Source organism: Pipra filicauda, unplaced genomic scaffold, assembly GCF_003945595.2.
Source record: "Pipra filicauda isolate LSUMZ 115617 unplaced genomic scaffold, ASM394559v2 scaffold1_size10287979_pilon, whole genome shotgun sequence".
NCBI lineage: Eukaryota > Metazoa > Chordata > Aves > Passeriformes > Pipridae > Pipra > Pipra filicauda.
In genome coordinates, this window is record NW_024104310.1 from 2979022 (window position 1) to 2995553 (window position 16532).

Sequence of the window (16532 nt, forward strand, 5' to 3'; positions counted from 1 at the left end):
CAAACGCTGTTTGGACTTCTACCATTTCTGATAGGCAAAAAAACTGCTGGAATCTGATCAACACTTGGTTATGGAATTTTGAAGGCTTTAATTTGAGCAGCTTGTAATAGATATGCTTACAGGGTGTTCAGTGTAAGGTTTTTTGTTTTCCTGGTATTATGCCTGTGGATTTGTGGCAAAGTACTGTATTTGGGTTAAGTTGTATAGACTGTAAATAACAATGTTGTATTTAGGGGATTGCCAGATTGTGTACCTGTAAGGAATTTCTTTGTTTTTAAGTTTGACATCATTGTTCCTGTTTTTTTCCAGAAGTTTGGTGTCAATCAGTCTAAGCCAGAATTTACAGTGGATCTCAAAGGGGCGTTGATTGACTGGGCCTCAAAGGACAAATCCAGCAAAAAGAATGTTATTGAGGTGAATTATTTCATTTAAATGAAGAGATCTATGCACTTCAATTATTGATGTAAGAGGTTTTTCCTAAATTAAAATCAAAACCTCAAAAAAAAGTTTTTTTTATCCATTTCTACCAGCTTAAATGTATATGGTATCTTTAGTACCTGCAAGAAACGTCCATTTTAAATATTTCTATATGGGGTATGCTTTTCAATTTTAAGCAGATTGTTATTTACTGTTTTCACTGGTAAGTGTTCTTGAGTGGCTATGTATTATCTAAGTTATGCCAGGGAGAAGTTTAATTTGATTTGGATAATTTCACTTTTGAATTGTAGTGTGTTTATTAATTCTAATGGTATCTGTTTTTATTTCTTTAAAGCTAAAAACCCGCCAAGGAACTGAGCTCTTAATTCAATCTGATAATGACGGCTTTATTAATGAATGGTATAAGGTTCTTAACTATACCATCAATAATCAGGTATGTATTTGAGTCATGAAGGCTCTATTTTCAAGGTAATATTATTTAGTAAACTGATTGATGTAACAACTTCTGATGCTCCATGTACATCTTCATTTACTGATCTTCTTGAGAGTGAGCAGGAGTTTGAGGATATGGTGACAAGTGAAATATAATTAATAGTGGCAGAGGAAGAACGATGGTCCACTGGATTAAGAAAGAGAAAGCATGGGCTGACCTCCATCTCAGAAATGAACTTGCTTTTGTGGCCAAATACTTGTCTGTCTCAGTGACCTGAAAGGTTCTGACAGAGAGGGAATGAAGCAGGGAGGATGGCTGAGGGAATGCTTCGTGACACATTTGTCCTCATTTGATAGTGCTGTTCACTTAGTAAGGCTGCACTAAAGTGCAAATTAAAAGCCCTGGCAAAATACTGTATTATCTCTTCCTGTCTGACAGCATAGTGCTAACTACTTAAATATCAGAAAATGCTTGAGCATTTGATCTAGATATTGCCAAACAAGAAGAACATTTTTTTAATTCAGAAGGAGTTGGAGGAGATTTTGGGAAAAAATTCCTCTCATACCAAGTTTTACTTCATATGTATTCTTATTTTTTAATAGTTCCAGATTGGCTGCTACCTGTTATCTCCGTTTTATGTTGCTTTCAATGCCACTCAGTGGCCTTCATTTCTCTTGACTCTGATGTTTTTCACATATGGCTGTTTTCCACCAAAACACAGCAGGCTAATATGAGTAGTTCAGTTTCTTTCCGAGTGCTCATGGTTTAGACTTCTGATCTGCTTTCTCGTGGTATGAAAATGTCATGACCCCTTAATAGCCAGGCAAGGCAGTGACTCAGCGACAACCTTCCTTCTGGCCTGTGTAACACCACTGAGGCCACTTCTTTCCTGCTTAAATGCAAATGGAGATGAAAAGGCTGAGATATGCTGAGATGTGAGTGAGATACTGCATGTTAGGTTGAGGAAGTGATAGTGGAATAAGAAGAGTTTATCAGCACTCTGGAAGAAATGGTGATGTATTATTACTGCTGGGAGCTGGTAGCCAAGAGACCCAAGATAACAAGGCATGAGTTAAAGTACATCAGACTACCTGATAACTTGGAGCACTGAAGCTTTGGGTACAAATAGCCATCGGATCTAAAGCCAGCTTTTAATTTTGGAAAACTTATGGTAATAGTAACTGTGAATATTTTTCCCATGATCAAAGCACTAGTTCCTAGTGTGATGAGATCTTCCTCAAAAGAAGGGGCAGATGAGATTGTTCTCTTTGCTCCTTTGCTGTTGTGGCAATATTCTGTGCAAGAGGAATAGCTGCCTACAAAGGATGTGACAACTCTGTTTTGCATACAGAAATTTCCAAGTTATTAGATTAGATTTGTTACATAATACAAATTAGATTCCAGGTGATTTTTTTTTTCCCCAGGACAGTTACTAGGTTTAAAGTGTGTGAATCCTAAAGAACTTTGAGGCCTCATGAGGAATGGCGGAGGATCCTTGGGGACATGAATTGGGCAGTTGAATAAACTGGTCTTTGTGTAAAAAGGCTATCCAAAGTTTTCAAAAAGGAACAAGAAATGAAGGTGTTTGAAGCCAACACCTGCCCTTTGAGTTAAAATGCAACTTAGTGAAGTCATGCTGCTACTCACTGAATGCTCTGGAGTACACAACTGTCTTATTTTTAAAAGGTCCTTCCTTGTAACATAAGGCACTCTATGGTCAGATTTTGGTAACTGTGTAGGCAGTCTAGTTCACTTCAGTAGAAGTGAAGTAAGAAAAAATGTGGTTTTGAAAGGGAATATGTTGTCCTGAAACCCGAGGAAGTTTCTTTTCCCATCTCCTGATGTGCAGTCATGCACATAGCATAGGTATGAGGCTGCAGATGTACGGATTACCCGCCTCCACACTTCAATGTGATCTACATTTTCACTTGACAGTGTTGAATGAGAATATGCTGAGATAGCAGTAACACGGGACAAGAATTTTAGGCAGGGGTACATTTAGTTTTTCAGAGTGAATTCAGTGTATGTTTTGATGGTAGTGAAATTTTCCAATTGGTAACCCTCATTTCTATAAAGAAAATTTTAGTTACAGAGATAAGAAATTAGGTAAATGCTCTAGAAGTGTTCAACTCTTATCAGTCAGGCATTTTTATAGCAGACCATTAAATAGCTGATGTTTGTCTATTGGATTTGGAAAATAAACCTAACCAAAAATAATTTCTATTGTTTATTGGTTGATGTAATGAAGTGTTATCATGAAGGGCTGGTTGTACTTTGTTCAGTGTCCAGCAAAACTTTCTTTATTGAGTCTTATGATGAAACAGTGTTTCTCGAAGTAATTCACTCTACCAGAAATGGTATCATCTCTGAAGAGATATTTAACACCTAGAGATCAGGAAAGAACCAACTGAATATCATTATGGGAGGAAAAATTATGTATTGTAGAACTGTCTACAGGAAACCTGTGTGTTAATGCTATATTCTGTGAACTGGCAAACTGATCACTGTGTATCTTAAATCTAATAGGTAATAGAGCCTGATGAACCATTAGAAGATGAGGTACCAGATTCTCCTGGGGTGGAAAAACAAGACAAAGAGAAAGAGAAGGAGAATAAAGACTCTAAGAAACTTCGTTGTGAGTTGAAATTTTTCCATTCATTTTTTCTAGCAATGCCAGTTTTCATTTTCTGCATCTTCATTATTACGTGTAAATAGGGAAGAATTCAAAAGGACAGATAAAAATGAAACTACTCAAGTTTGGAAACTGATTCTTATGTAGTTCATTCTGCATCCTAATGCCATTTGGTAAATTTTCTTCCATGTCTTATTGACCAAATTTTTTAAAAAAAATGTGAAATGTCTTTATCTTCTACTGTATAACACATTAAAAATGGTAAAATAAGTGGCGGTGAAATGAATTATTTTTGAGGTGGTGTCAAATGCACAGAAGTAATTAGGTGTTTGTTTTATCTGACCTTTATAAATAGTTTTGAATAAGAATTCTTTTGTTGATCTACTGATTGTAATAGTTTTACTTGATTTTTATCTGGGGCACGGCATCTATAAATATTTGCACTGTTAGCTTAAACTGCAATTTCACTAAGTTAGTAATGATGTATTGGCTGATTTAGAGAAACTAAACATTTTTAATTACAACTTTAGAATTTTGGAGCTAAATTTCTTTAAAATGCAGAAATTAACTTCCTGTGCACAGAAAAATTAATCAGGCAGACTGGTTTTTTCCAGGTCTTATATGTAATTTTCAAGAAAATATTTATTTCTTTCAAAAATAGCTAACCTAATGAGACACAAGACAGGTTTGCAAACATAGCTGTATTTTTAAAATCCCACATTGATTCCTTATGTAAGCTACCATTTAGTTGGCTTTGCAGGTTTGTCTTAGTGGTTTGAAAACTGGATGCTATTTATGAGGAGTTCCAAAAAGTTAAGGTAAAAATTGTGGATGCATTGCAAATTTGAATAGCTTTTTTATGTATCTTGGAGCTTAATTCTTTTTTTTTTTTTTTGTAATGTTGGTTTCTTGGCTGATAAATGCAGTGTTGGTTCTTTGGCTAGTAATGCTAAATGTGTTTCTCTTTTCAGCAGTGAAAGCACCTAGCAATATAGATTCCACAGATCAGAAAAAGACCAAAACGAAGCTCAAGAAGTTTCTGACACGGCGCCCTACGTTACAAGCCGTCCGTGAAAAAGGCTACATTAAGGGTAAATGAACCTTTTTAACAGAGGAAATAATTTGGAAAGCTGAGTTTTGTAGTTCATGTGTAAAATGGGGGTTAAAATGGTCTAGTTCCAGAGTAAAATACATGTGTATAGTTTGTTTAACAAAAGTCTTGGATGTATAGTGGAACTGGTGATTGACTGTTGTACTTCTTGAGTGCTGCTACGAGCCATTAAACTGCACAGGGGTTTATGAGCAATGAGCTCTCCTTCAGCTCACTGCTGGCAAAACTGCAGTGAAAACTGAGGGCCTAGGAGCCCATTTGGACTTGGACTCTCTAGCTAAGAAGCACTGCATTTCACTCTTCTGAGCTGTGCATATAAGGGAAAGAAAAGCCCTTTGGGTACAAAGCTGGGTGCATGTGCTCACCTGTTTCACAAGGGTGTTTTAGTCTGTGTGGAACCAGACAACTGTGCCATCTCATAAGAAATGAGATATTTAGGCAAACCAGGACAAGGTTAAAGGAATCCTAACTTAAAACATTTTTCCCATAACTTTTTTTGAATGTATACATTGTTTTGTTTCACAAACAATGGGTCTTACAGATACTCTTGAGTGAAAGTTATGAAAGAATTGATTTCCTTTTGTCACGCTTGTAGAAACTTTCAGAGAACAGTATTTGCACAGGTTTAAGTCGATTTGTTTGTGTAAATTATTGACTTGGTACTCACTGTAAAACTTCATTTATTTATTTATTTGTATGCTTTAGCAGGACTTGTAGATGGTGCTCTACTAGGGTCAAAATAGCATATGGGTAGGCAAATACCAGACCAAATCCTACTGTAATTTGCCTAACTACATACTTTAACAGGTGTGCTTCTGTTGCATGTGGTGTTTGATATATTTGTGTATCTGCAAATATAATATAACTGTAAATGATGGAAATTTTGTTTGGGATAAGGAGGCATTATTCCCAGATTTCGACATTTTACTCTGCTTTACAGCTTAGTATTCATGTCACGGCTCAGTGACATAACTTTTGACATTAGCAACAGTAAACACTAAGCCAAGTTTAATTTGTACATGTGCATGCTAATGATTGGATTTCTAATAAAGGCATTAAGGAATTAAGAGTTTGTTTTTATTTAAAAGCATGGTGTAAATTTTAAAAGTTGGATCTGCACTGTACAGTTTTACATTTGCTGTATGAATGAAGAATACAGAAGTCTTTATTTAAAAGACCGATGTACTTTTGTGGCTGCTACAGAACAAGCTTAGTAAATGGAAAGCTTGGCAAACACAGTATGAGCAGAAAAAATAGTGAAAAGTTCTAGAAAGAAAAATCCACTTGAAACAGCATGCACTAAGTGGAGAAGTAACTGTGCTAAAGTTTTTTGTCACATGGAAAAGCCAAAGTACAGAAGTTACTTTTGAGATAAGAAGAAAAAATATTATTCCTGTGTATGTTGAAATTAATAAAGCGAAAGGTAATTGTAGCAAATTACTTTGTTACATGCTACTATTTTCTTCTGCTACCTAATCTGCACTGCTTTACCTGCCACAGCTGCATGCTAACCTGGCTTCCTACTGAGTGCACTTTTTCAGTCCTTTGCTACTGATTCTGCTTATACAGCTGGCTGCATGAGTAGCTACAGCAGGGCTCCAGGTGGTTTAGCCTTATATGTGTATGCTAATAATATCATTAAATGCCCATTTTCATACTGTATAGTTGGTTTGGTGTGCTGTTTGGATTTCCCAAAGCAGTTGTCAAGATGCAAGAGTTGTTAATGAATCTACTTAAATTACTAAACATGAAAAATGGAAATGAAGTAGATACTATGCATGATGTAAATGCAAGAGCAGTCTCTGCAGAAGCTGTGAAGTAAGATATGCTTCATTCTGGGAAGATGGCCACTTACATACCTTATTTAACAGGTTAAAAAACCAACCAAACAAAAACCTTCTTCCCTTTAAGAGTGTGAGCTTTGCTTCTCTGTCTCATGCATCTGAACAGAGGAGGCCGTCTATTATTTGGTCATCTTTGATGAAAGCCATAGAAATGGGTCTATTAAAGGGTTTGGTGATAACATAATTGAAATAAGAGGAATCAATGTTGCTGAAATTCAGAGAGACGTTGCAAGATTCTCTTCTCTGCCCAAGCTGATTTTCATTTTGCTCCAGTTTATGATAGAAAACACTCCCCCTGGATTCTGTAGTTTTGAAAACAAGACTCAAATTTATCTTTGACCATAAATATCTATATTTAGATTCTGACCTTGCAGAGAGGTTACCTATGCATGGTCACGTTTGTATCCATTCAGAGCTCTGTTAAGGTTTTTTTACAAATCTATATCAGAACTTAAAAGTGTTAGAAGACTATACATTAAAGTAAATTGATACATATTGCTGTGTTAAATAGTAGGTTCAGTGAAAGAAATTTTAAAGGGTTTTTCCCCAAGGAATACCTAAAGCTTTCACTCTAGTTAAAGCTTATTATCTCTGTTCACATTTTTAACAAAGATTACAATAAATATATTTTGAAGTCAGAACAGGAATGGAGTGTAACAGGACACGTTTGAATCCACTGCATTTCTCATTATATTATTAACTGTATGACTCTTACAAGTACCACCTGATGGGTTAAAATGATTTCAGTAGCAAAAGTTCCTTATTCAGAGGTTCACATTTGTGTAACTGCTGACACTCTTTCTTACTGGGAGCTTTTTCTCGCTGGGAGCTGCTGCAAACTCTTTTCAAAACTTTCCTATTTCCACTCCAATACCATGACAATTGTATCCAGTAGTCTTTGCCCTTTGTAGAGGTTTGTTTTAACCTGAACTAGTTCTGTCACTTGGTCCCTGTTCCACCGTAAATCAGTCTCTTTACTTGGTTCCAGATCAAGTTTTTGGTTCAAATCTCACCAGCTTGTGTCAAAGAGAAAACGGCACGGTGCCAAAGTTCGTGAAGCTGTGCATTGAGCATGTTGAGGAACATGGTATGGTTGAAGTTTTTTGTTTTCAAATCTCTCTTGCTCACCACTCTTACCTAATTTGGAATGTTTTAATCTTAAAATGCTGTAGAGTTATTTGGGGAAAATAATCTGAAACTTGTATCTGTAGTTAGCATTGCGTTTTCAAGAATGGGGACATAGGTGGAATCCAAAATGGGAAGAGGGGAAGAAATCTTCTATCTGAGCAGCTGGTCTGCTTCGGTATATTTCAAGCTGATGAGAAGGCAGAGCAGCCTCCTGGCAGCAAGGCTCTAAGGAAAGAGGGATTACAAGAAGTAGTAATCTTCTCAGATTAAGAGAGAAACAAAATGCAACCATTCATTTTTTGAAGGTTTAAGCATGCTAACAATCACTTCTATTAAAACTTCCTTGAAACAAACTTCTCGGAAGAGGTTGTGTTCCTGCTGTGTATACACATTGACTGCCAGAAGATGAGTCTATCAGTTTGATGCCCTTCAGACAGTTACACCGACTGCTAAATTTTATGCAATTCTGGAGATTATCAGTGCCCACACATTGACTCAATTTTTCTTTGCTTTCATTGCAAATAAGTGTCTCCTACCTAATAACTGAGAAAACTTTGAAAGCTACATGTGACATTCTGGGTTGTCTGCTGTAAAGGACACCTTAAATCTTTGTTGAAAATATGTTGGTTGTGACTCCTGACATGGCTGTAGTCTCTGCTGGTTTTCTTGCTTGTTTCTTGCTGTTGTCATTGCCCTATCTCTTGGAAAAGATGACTGAGAGGGGATTATGGCATCTCCATAATCATCATTCAGATATATTCCAGTCCGTTAATCTGAGAACGTTCTCTTGAGAATCAGGGTAAGTGTTACAGGGGGAATACATGTGAATTCTAAGGCATCTTCATGGAAACTTCATTTAGGATTTTGTTGCAGCCTGTAGACCTCTTTCTCAATGCTGTTATCTTATGACCTGGGAGGGGAAAAATAACTGCTTCCATTGCCTTACTGCAGCTTGACAAACTGCCACCTTGCCTGTGACAGCAGGTTTTATTCCACCTGTGATCTGCAGGTTGTAAGAAAGAGGTTATTCTGCTTTGTTCCTTTTTTTTTTTTATTTCTTTTTTATTTTAAAGACAGGACTGCAGTGAAGATAGTGAAGTTTTCCTTTTTTAAATACCTGAGGGGAAGCTGACAGAAATGAACAGCTTATTCCCCCCACTTCTCCAACTCTTCTTCCTACTGCCAATACACTTCAAATCAGTTCTTTCTGTAAAGGAATGACTAGTGGATTATGGGGAAAAGGGATATGTCAGATGGTGCTGGTAACTGTGCTCTGTTGCATCAGACAACTCCGTGAGGAGCTACAGGGACTTGCAGGTATTCTGGCAACACTCACCTGCTCAGTGGCACTGACTCACATGCTGTATTCAAGTGACTCTTTAAATAAATTCCTTACCTCCTAATCACTGCTGAGTAACTGCAGTAACAAGCACAGAGACACAGTTTTCTTCTTTTCCGGTTGAATGTACAATCCTTTAAGGCAAGGGCTACCCATTTTAGTGTTGTAGGCTGTTGGGTAGCTCTGTGCATGCACAGCATTCCTTCTCTATGCAAACCTGGTCACTTGACAACTTTGAGATGCTCTCTATGCATGATTTGATTGGATTTCTTAACCATACGTAAAAAAATTGAACATTGTTTCCACAAAATACTTGGTTCTTGCATGTTGGACTCCCGTGTATTCCCTGCCCACCCACCAAGAGCATCTTAAAGAAGACATAATGAGTCTCACTGGGGAAACTTGGAGCTGTTGCCTCATTTCTGCTTGCATAGGAAGTTATAGAGACCACTTTGAACTTGGCCCTACCAAACCTCTGTCAGCAAATTAAACCTCTTCTTATAAACCCTGCCCATCAAAAAAAACTAGTTTAACTTCCCCCCCCTTTGTTACAAGGTGGGTTTCTTTTGTTTTTAATTTTGCTGAGTAGACCTATAAAGAAGCAGCCTAATGATTTTAGAATTCAAATATGTGTGAGGTATTAAAATGGATTTATCTCTTTGTTTCAGGATTAGATATTGATGGCTTATACAGAGTTAGTGGCAATCTTGCAGTGATACAGAAGCTAAGATTTGCAGTCAACCATGGTAAGCTTCTTCCAACTACATTACAATTGCATATATTTTCAGATGGTTGAAATTCATAGAAAACTCAGGAAAAAAATTTCTCTATAACTGTAGTATTTCATGAGAAATTACTGCCATCTTCAAAGTAAAGTTACTTCAGAATTGTGGAACTGAGTATGTAATATACACCACTTGAAAAACCCAATAACCTGGAGGCTTGGTCTCATGTGGAGCATAGAGGCATAACTAGAACAGAATTCTAAAGAAAGGTGGTAATAGAATTTGAGGAGAGGGGATTATTTCAGACAAAATAACTCCATACCTTATGGAAAAACAGCAAGCATGTTAACCTTCCACTAGCATTAAAATTGTAAGTTAATGGGGGTTTTTTTAGTGAGATTTGCTACTGCCTTTTAGTGTGGAGGGGCTTAACTCCTCTTCACCATGCTCTGTGTAGAAAACCCTTTCATCTGGCAAAATCATAGTGTTTTGTTCGGTGCAACTAGGAAGGGGACAGTAGCCCATCCACAGTTGACCTCTCATTTCCTAATTGACAAGAAAAAAATTTGTGTTATGTCAGCAACTCCTGTTCCCTTCTGGAAAATGCCCTCAGTGTAGGGGAGCTGCATGTAGTGCAGTAGGCAGAGTTTAGCCATCTCTGCCTGTAGCAATTGAGGTTTTGTATCCCTTTTTATGCTGCCACAGCTCTATATCCCAGAATGGGTTACAAAAGGGGCTGAAGTGGAGCAAGTCTTCGCTGCTTTAAAAGCAATAGGTACAAAAGAATAGTTAAGTTTATTTAAAACAAAAAAAAAGCTTTTATAGTTAAATTATTAGCACTAATTATTCATTTTTCTCTCTCAGATGAGAAACTGGACTTGAATGACAGTAAATGGGAAGATATTCATGTCATCACAGGAGCTTTAAAGATGTTTTTCAGAGAATTGCCAGAGCCGCTGTTCACTTACAATCACTTCAATGACTTTGTCAATGCAATTAGTAAGTCTGAAAAATGTGGATGTGGTGTTTGTACGAGTTCTGCTCGATTGTTTTAATTATTTTGGACATAAAAAGAATGTTTTGATTATAAACGGCGGTAACTACCGTGGAATTGCCCGTCTGCAATGCAGGGGCCGGTCGGGAGGTGGCAGTGTCCTATCTCATATTGCCACTGCAAACCATGGCTTTTATTCCCAGCCTGTTAAATTTTATGCCGAAGTTTTAAACAAAAATACTGAATTTTTGTTTGTATACCTCATCCTTTTGCAGAGCAAGAGCCAAGGCAGCGTGTCCCTGCTGTTAAAGATTTAATAAAACAGTTGCCAAAACCAAATCAGGACACTATGCAGGTACTCTTTAGACACCTGAAGAGGTAAGTAAGAGATAGAAGGAAAGACTTCGTATTGCTGACCCTCTCTTAAAGCTAAATAATCTGGTTGAAAGTACTAGATGGCTGTTTCCACTGCATTTTTATTTCCTATATTGGACTTGTTATGAGCAATATGTCAGTCTGTTTTTATGTGAGCTTGCAGAGCACCAAATAGACCTTAGACAGTATGCTTCATAGTTGTGATGTTTACTGCCAAGCCCTTATGTTTGAGGGATTGTGAGAGGACCAGGAATAACATTTCAAAACAAAACTTTTGTAGAGAGGGAAATTACAGCAGCTGCATGTCCTAGTAACAAGACATTACAAAATACTATGACTAGTCTTTGGCTTTGGATTGGGTCTTTTTCTGTCATCCTATTAACACTGATAAGTCTCTTTTTGTGTATGTTTTTGTCTTTCAGAGTTGTAGAAAATGGAGAAAAGAACCGAATGACCTATCAAAGTATAGCGATAGTTTTTGGTCCAACCTTATTAAAACCAGAGAAAGAGACTGGTAACATAGCAGTCCACACAGTATACCAGAATCAGATTGTAGAGTTAATTCTACTGGAATTGAATTCCATCTTTGGACGCTGACGTTTTTCTTGAAGTAGAAACTGGAAGTGATGAGTTGGCAGCAGTACTCCATCAGAAGGAATTATTTTATGTTTGTGGACCAAGCAGCAACTCATTTTTTGCACTTTTGGGGGGGGGAAGAAACAGGAGAAATGTTTGACCACTTTAATGCGAATTAAAGACAACACTTTGGATTTCTTTGAGAAGTTCAATGTAAAAAGTGAATTGAAAAGTTTATAGTTTGCCTTTTTCAAGTAGCATTGGAAAAATGTAATATAGGTTCATACACTGGAGTTCTTGGAGAGTAAAGCCATTAATCTCAAACTGGATAATCTGGAATTTAATCTCAAAATTCTTCCACTTGGTAGGGAAAAGTCCTGCCAAATAGTATGGAAAAATTCAGTGAAGAAACACCTTAAGCTTGTGTATTACAACCTACTCAGATCTCTATGACACTTTTCCAAGGGGTTTCTGCATGTGGTGCCTGTCTTGGACTTGCGCTAACAGTTTGGTTTAGTTATTCAAATCTAGTGCTTCACTTGGTATCTGCTGCCCCTTTTCCTTTTTTTTTTTTTTCCCCCCCTTTTTTTGTTTTTTTTTGGTTTTTTTTTCACTTCTCTTTGTTTCCTTTTTTTCCCCAGCAACCTTTCTAGAAGTTCTTAGCTGCTTCATAGAGCAGCACACTATTACACTATTTCAAACACTGAACTTGTAAGAATATCCAGCAATGGATATGGCTTATGGCATAACAGAAGTAATATTTAATAAACATGTTCTTTTTTTCAGGGTATTTCTTGAGCTAAGTTTTGTGTTATACTGATCTAAATCTGAAGTCCTAAGTAAACACCGACTGTAACACTGTATTGAGTTCATGGTATAATGCTGTGGTAGTGGAAGTTCATTCTTGATGTAAATATGAGCTGTCCTTTTGATTCTTGTATATAATTCAGTCCCTGTATAGTTTAAGAACACTTTAGTCACACATTTCTAATCATGGGTAGATTAGCTACAGTAGCATAATGTTTCCAGTGGATGTCTGGGTTTCAGCAGGGAAACAGGTTATGGGGAGGGAGGGGATCTAACTGTGTGCACTTTTAGATGTTAATTACATTTGCAGGCAAATAACTGTAATGCAAATGGTACTGGAGAAATACTGAGTGTGCTTGCTAAATGGTTAATGCACTACAAGAGGAGCCTTTTAGGTTATTTAATATGTACAGGATACATTAGAAAAATGTATTATGAATTCTAACACCTACAAATAGTGAAAGTCATGTTTTGATAGATAGATAGATATTTGGTGGAATCCATGATGCTAAATTTAAGATTTTCTTTTTACATTAATGTAGAATAATTTGTAAAATTGGTTTTGAAAGATTTTGTTACAGGGAGCATGGTCTGCTGAAGATTTTTTTAAATGTATTTTTCTAGACTAACTGCTGTATCTGACATATTTGTTATGTCTAACCTGAATAAAGAAAACCAATAGTTCTTTTAGAGTTTACCATTCACACTTCAGACAACATGAACCCCCTTTAAACAAGACCAATGTATCTTACCCCTTAGCATGGGTGGATACCATGGGTGTCACGTATTTAGTTCAGTGTCACACTGAACTAAAAGATGAATGCCTGCTCTATAACCTGACAATTTTAGGAACTTCCCAGTCCCTTTCTTTAACAACTTAAATGCTAACATAAGGTTCAGAGAGGGCAGAAGTAATTTATGGATATAAATTTACAGTCTTTAAAACACATCCTAACGTGGAACCTACTGTACAGAAAGCAGTTGCGTTGAGGAAGTGGTTGTATGTCAGTAGCCTTTGATCTGCTGTGTACCTTCCACACACAGCCCTGGCTTACAGCAGAGGGGATGTGTGGTGACGCACTGAGGCGTAATCAGATGAATGGTACGAGAATTTCATGAGCATAGGGCTTGCATGAAAAGTTTTTGGAGATAAACGAGAAGATTAGTTACCCTGTGGCTTTCTCAGTGTCTTCTTGTGGTAATGGTGAAGTCTTGTGGTTTGTTGCAAAGCGACCTGTGTGAGAGCTGTGAAAGCCCCATCTCCACGGTGTGTCGTCACACCGGAGCAGTGCTGAGTGGCTGCCATGTCCCAAGCTACTGGAAAATACCAGCAAAGTTGAAATCTGTGGCTGTATGTTGTTCAAATCCTTACTTTGGCTGTAAAATAAGGAAGAATTCCCACTGCTAAATGAGAGGGCTTGTTCACCGGTCACGTTTTTTGTACGAGTGTTACCTTTTTCAAAGGAAGAATGCCTTTTTAAAGCAATTTGATAATGAGGATGTCACACTTTTCCTTGTTTTCCCCCCAAATAAAGCATTTTGTTATTACAAATATATAGTATGGTTTTATGCAGTGTTCTTAATATTCTAATTTTTAGTTTGGGGATGGGAGGGTATTCTTTTTAATTGAAAGAGGTGTAGGTAAACACTTGAAACATTCGGGAGGAGGAGGATGAAGTCCAATCTGATGGTACATTTGTTGTGACCAATTTAAAACTGTGTAAGTCACCGCATTGGAGTTTTTTACTGCTTGAAAGTTCTTGTCTTGTTCCTGCAGTTAGCATTCTTTTAAATATTCAAAACCAGGGGTTTGCACAGACACAGCTATTTGTATTAGATGAGACATAGTTAATTTTATATATTCCTCAGTTTAGGCTCTAAATCAGATTTGGTTTTGGCTTAAAACCAATTTAAGGCTTGAATATACATTTTTGTGGCCATAAGCACTCAAAGATAGTGGAGGGCCAACATCATATATCGCTGCCAGCTGAGTTTGCTCCAGCACTGGAGCTGTGTTCAGCTCTGTAGTTCAGCTACACAGCATTAGTACCAGGCAACTTGCAGATATGCTTGATCTATACCAGTTATGGGTCTCTTTACTTTGAAGCTGGAGAGAGAAGTGGACACAAAAAAGACAAGGCAAATATACAGAGTCAATTCATGTAAACTAATTTTTTTTGAATCGGAGTTGCTTGCAGGAAGCTTTATTTACATGCAAGTGGATAGGTCACGCTTACTGCCTGGGCCCTGGCTTTCCTCCCCATCTTCACAGAAATCCATGATAAATTCCCTTTGTACTGAACCCTTTGTATCCTGGCAAGTGAATCCTCAACTGGCAGCCTCAGAGGGAAGGGAGTTTGTAGGTAATACAGTATCAGTTTATTCCTATGGAGAGCCCAGGCTTTTTCCCCTTTAAGGGAAGAGCTTTATTTAGCCCTAAAGTAATGATATTTTCAGAATCAATTGGTTAATTCATAAGCCATAACGTAGAACAAGCACAGTAGGGCATTCTGCCGGGCCCAGGGGGAGGGACAGCATGTCTGATGAGGCTACTGCAGCCGCTGGGAGAGGAGAGCTCCTCTGAAGAATCTTAATTAGCTTCCACAATTGCGAAGTTTTGTGGGCAAGCAGCTGGTAGGACTGGATCAGGCCTTTACAAAAGTAGCCCTATGTGAATGTGGGACTTAAATGAACATCCCCACACCCCCCCTCCAGCTCCCCCAGCATTCTTGTAAACAGAGCACTTGTAAAACAAGCTCACACTGTGTAACAAACCAACATGAAAGACATTCAGAGGCAACTTGGCCTCTCAGTCCTTTTTATTGCCTTGAGAATTAAATGGCAGCTCTAATATTAGTTTCCTACAACTTCCCCAAATGGATTCAGTTTGGTAAGGTACTCAGCTGCTACTTTGAAAAAATAAAAGATATATGTGTTGAATACATCTAACTCAGAACTGCAAAGTGGAACAAGCAGGAATAGTGTCAGTTTTATTTCTCTTGGTACCTCATCTTGCAGCTTATTGCACTAAAATAAAGTTGGCTGGGGAAGGGGAGAGAGATCCTTAGTGTGGGAATAAGTAAATGCAAAACGCTGAAGGCAACCAGACAAAGCAGGTGTGACAGACAAGCAAGATAGCAAAGAAACAGGCACTCAGAACTGCAGGAATCCTGGCCAGAGACCTGGGAGAGAGCCAGGCTTCCAAGAGTGTGGGTTAGGGTTGTTTTTTCTTTTCTCTTTTTCTTCTTTTGCACTTCTTACAATACAGATGAAGGCCTGGCTATATTTTTTAAGGATAATTTGCTCTGTAAACAGACAGAGTTAAGTAACATTACAAAATGGCAGCTTTCTCTGGCTTTTCCAGAGTAGCTTCTATGTGTGAGCTCCTTAGGGGTGTGCTTGTGTCCAGCTTCACTGGATACAAGCACCTGAGTGCTGAAGTCAAGAACTATGTTCCTTCAACCAGCATCTTCACAATACAAAAATAAACTTCTTCTCAGTTTGGGACTGTTACTCTGGTGACACTGAGTGCCCTATCTGAGATCCAACCCTTGTTGGATCATGAGAAGCACTGTTACAGCCTCAGCACACCAGAAGAAAGAAATGTATGAAGCTGAAAAGTGAGAGTACGGGCAAAAAAATAAAGCTCCAAGCTAAACTATCTTCACAACTAGTTTAGATTTGCTTACATAGTGCAAATCTGTTCAGAGTAGTTTGTTAACTCATAATGTGAAAGAAACTGCTGTCCTCTAAAGAAATAAATACCATAATTAAAAGCTGTCATTTCTTATGTCATGCATTAGAAGATACTCATTAAACATCGGTCAGCTTGTCTGGTTCATCAAGTGCTGTGGCCAAACAGCTGTAATCAAACTACTGTCGATGTGTTTGCTGGCCTCAGATGTGCCAGTGCTCACTGCCTTTACAAAGAGGGTGTTTCTGAGCTGGTGGTGGCTTGTTCACTTCCTGCATGTGAGTGTCCTGACTGGTTACTTGTTCCAGTAAAGGAGTACCTAACCTAGAAACAGAACTGAAAATCACCTTTCTCCAAGAAAATCTTTCCTATCAGCCCAGGCTGGGCAGTGCTGTGTCTGCAAGCACTTGACCTGTCCCTGCCTGCTGCAGGGACA

At 37.9% G+C, this 16532-nt stretch overlaps 1 protein-coding gene across 8 annotated transcripts in view; it reads left to right on the top strand.

Moving 5' to 3' along the window:
* The window catches only part of ARHGAP12 (Rho GTPase activating protein 12), a 75983-nt gene extending 63794 nt beyond the window's left edge, over positions 1 to 12189 (top strand). For 5 of the 8 annotated variants that reach the window (XM_039380717.1, XM_039380716.1, XM_039380715.1 and 2 more), the window contains 9 exons: positions 310 to 414; positions 773 to 871; positions 3398 to 3506; positions 4475 to 4594; positions 7447 to 7545; positions 9594 to 9671; positions 10515 to 10649; positions 10920 to 11022; positions 11442 to 12189. In XM_039380717.1, coding sequence (XP_039236651.1) covers positions 310 to 414; positions 773 to 871; positions 3398 to 3506; positions 4475 to 4594; positions 7447 to 7545; positions 9594 to 9671; positions 10515 to 10649; positions 10920 to 11022; positions 11442 to 11616 — 1023 coding nt within the window. In that variant the 3' untranslated portion in view covers positions 11617 to 12189. The remainder of the gene's footprint in view (positions 1 to 309; positions 415 to 772; positions 872 to 3397; positions 3507 to 4474; positions 4595 to 7446; positions 7546 to 9593; positions 9672 to 10514; positions 10650 to 10919; positions 11023 to 11441) is intronic. The other 3 variants (XM_039380721.1, XM_039380719.1, XM_039380718.1) reach the window with 2 other exon arrangements.
* Positions 12190 to 16532: the final 4343 nt, after the last annotated feature.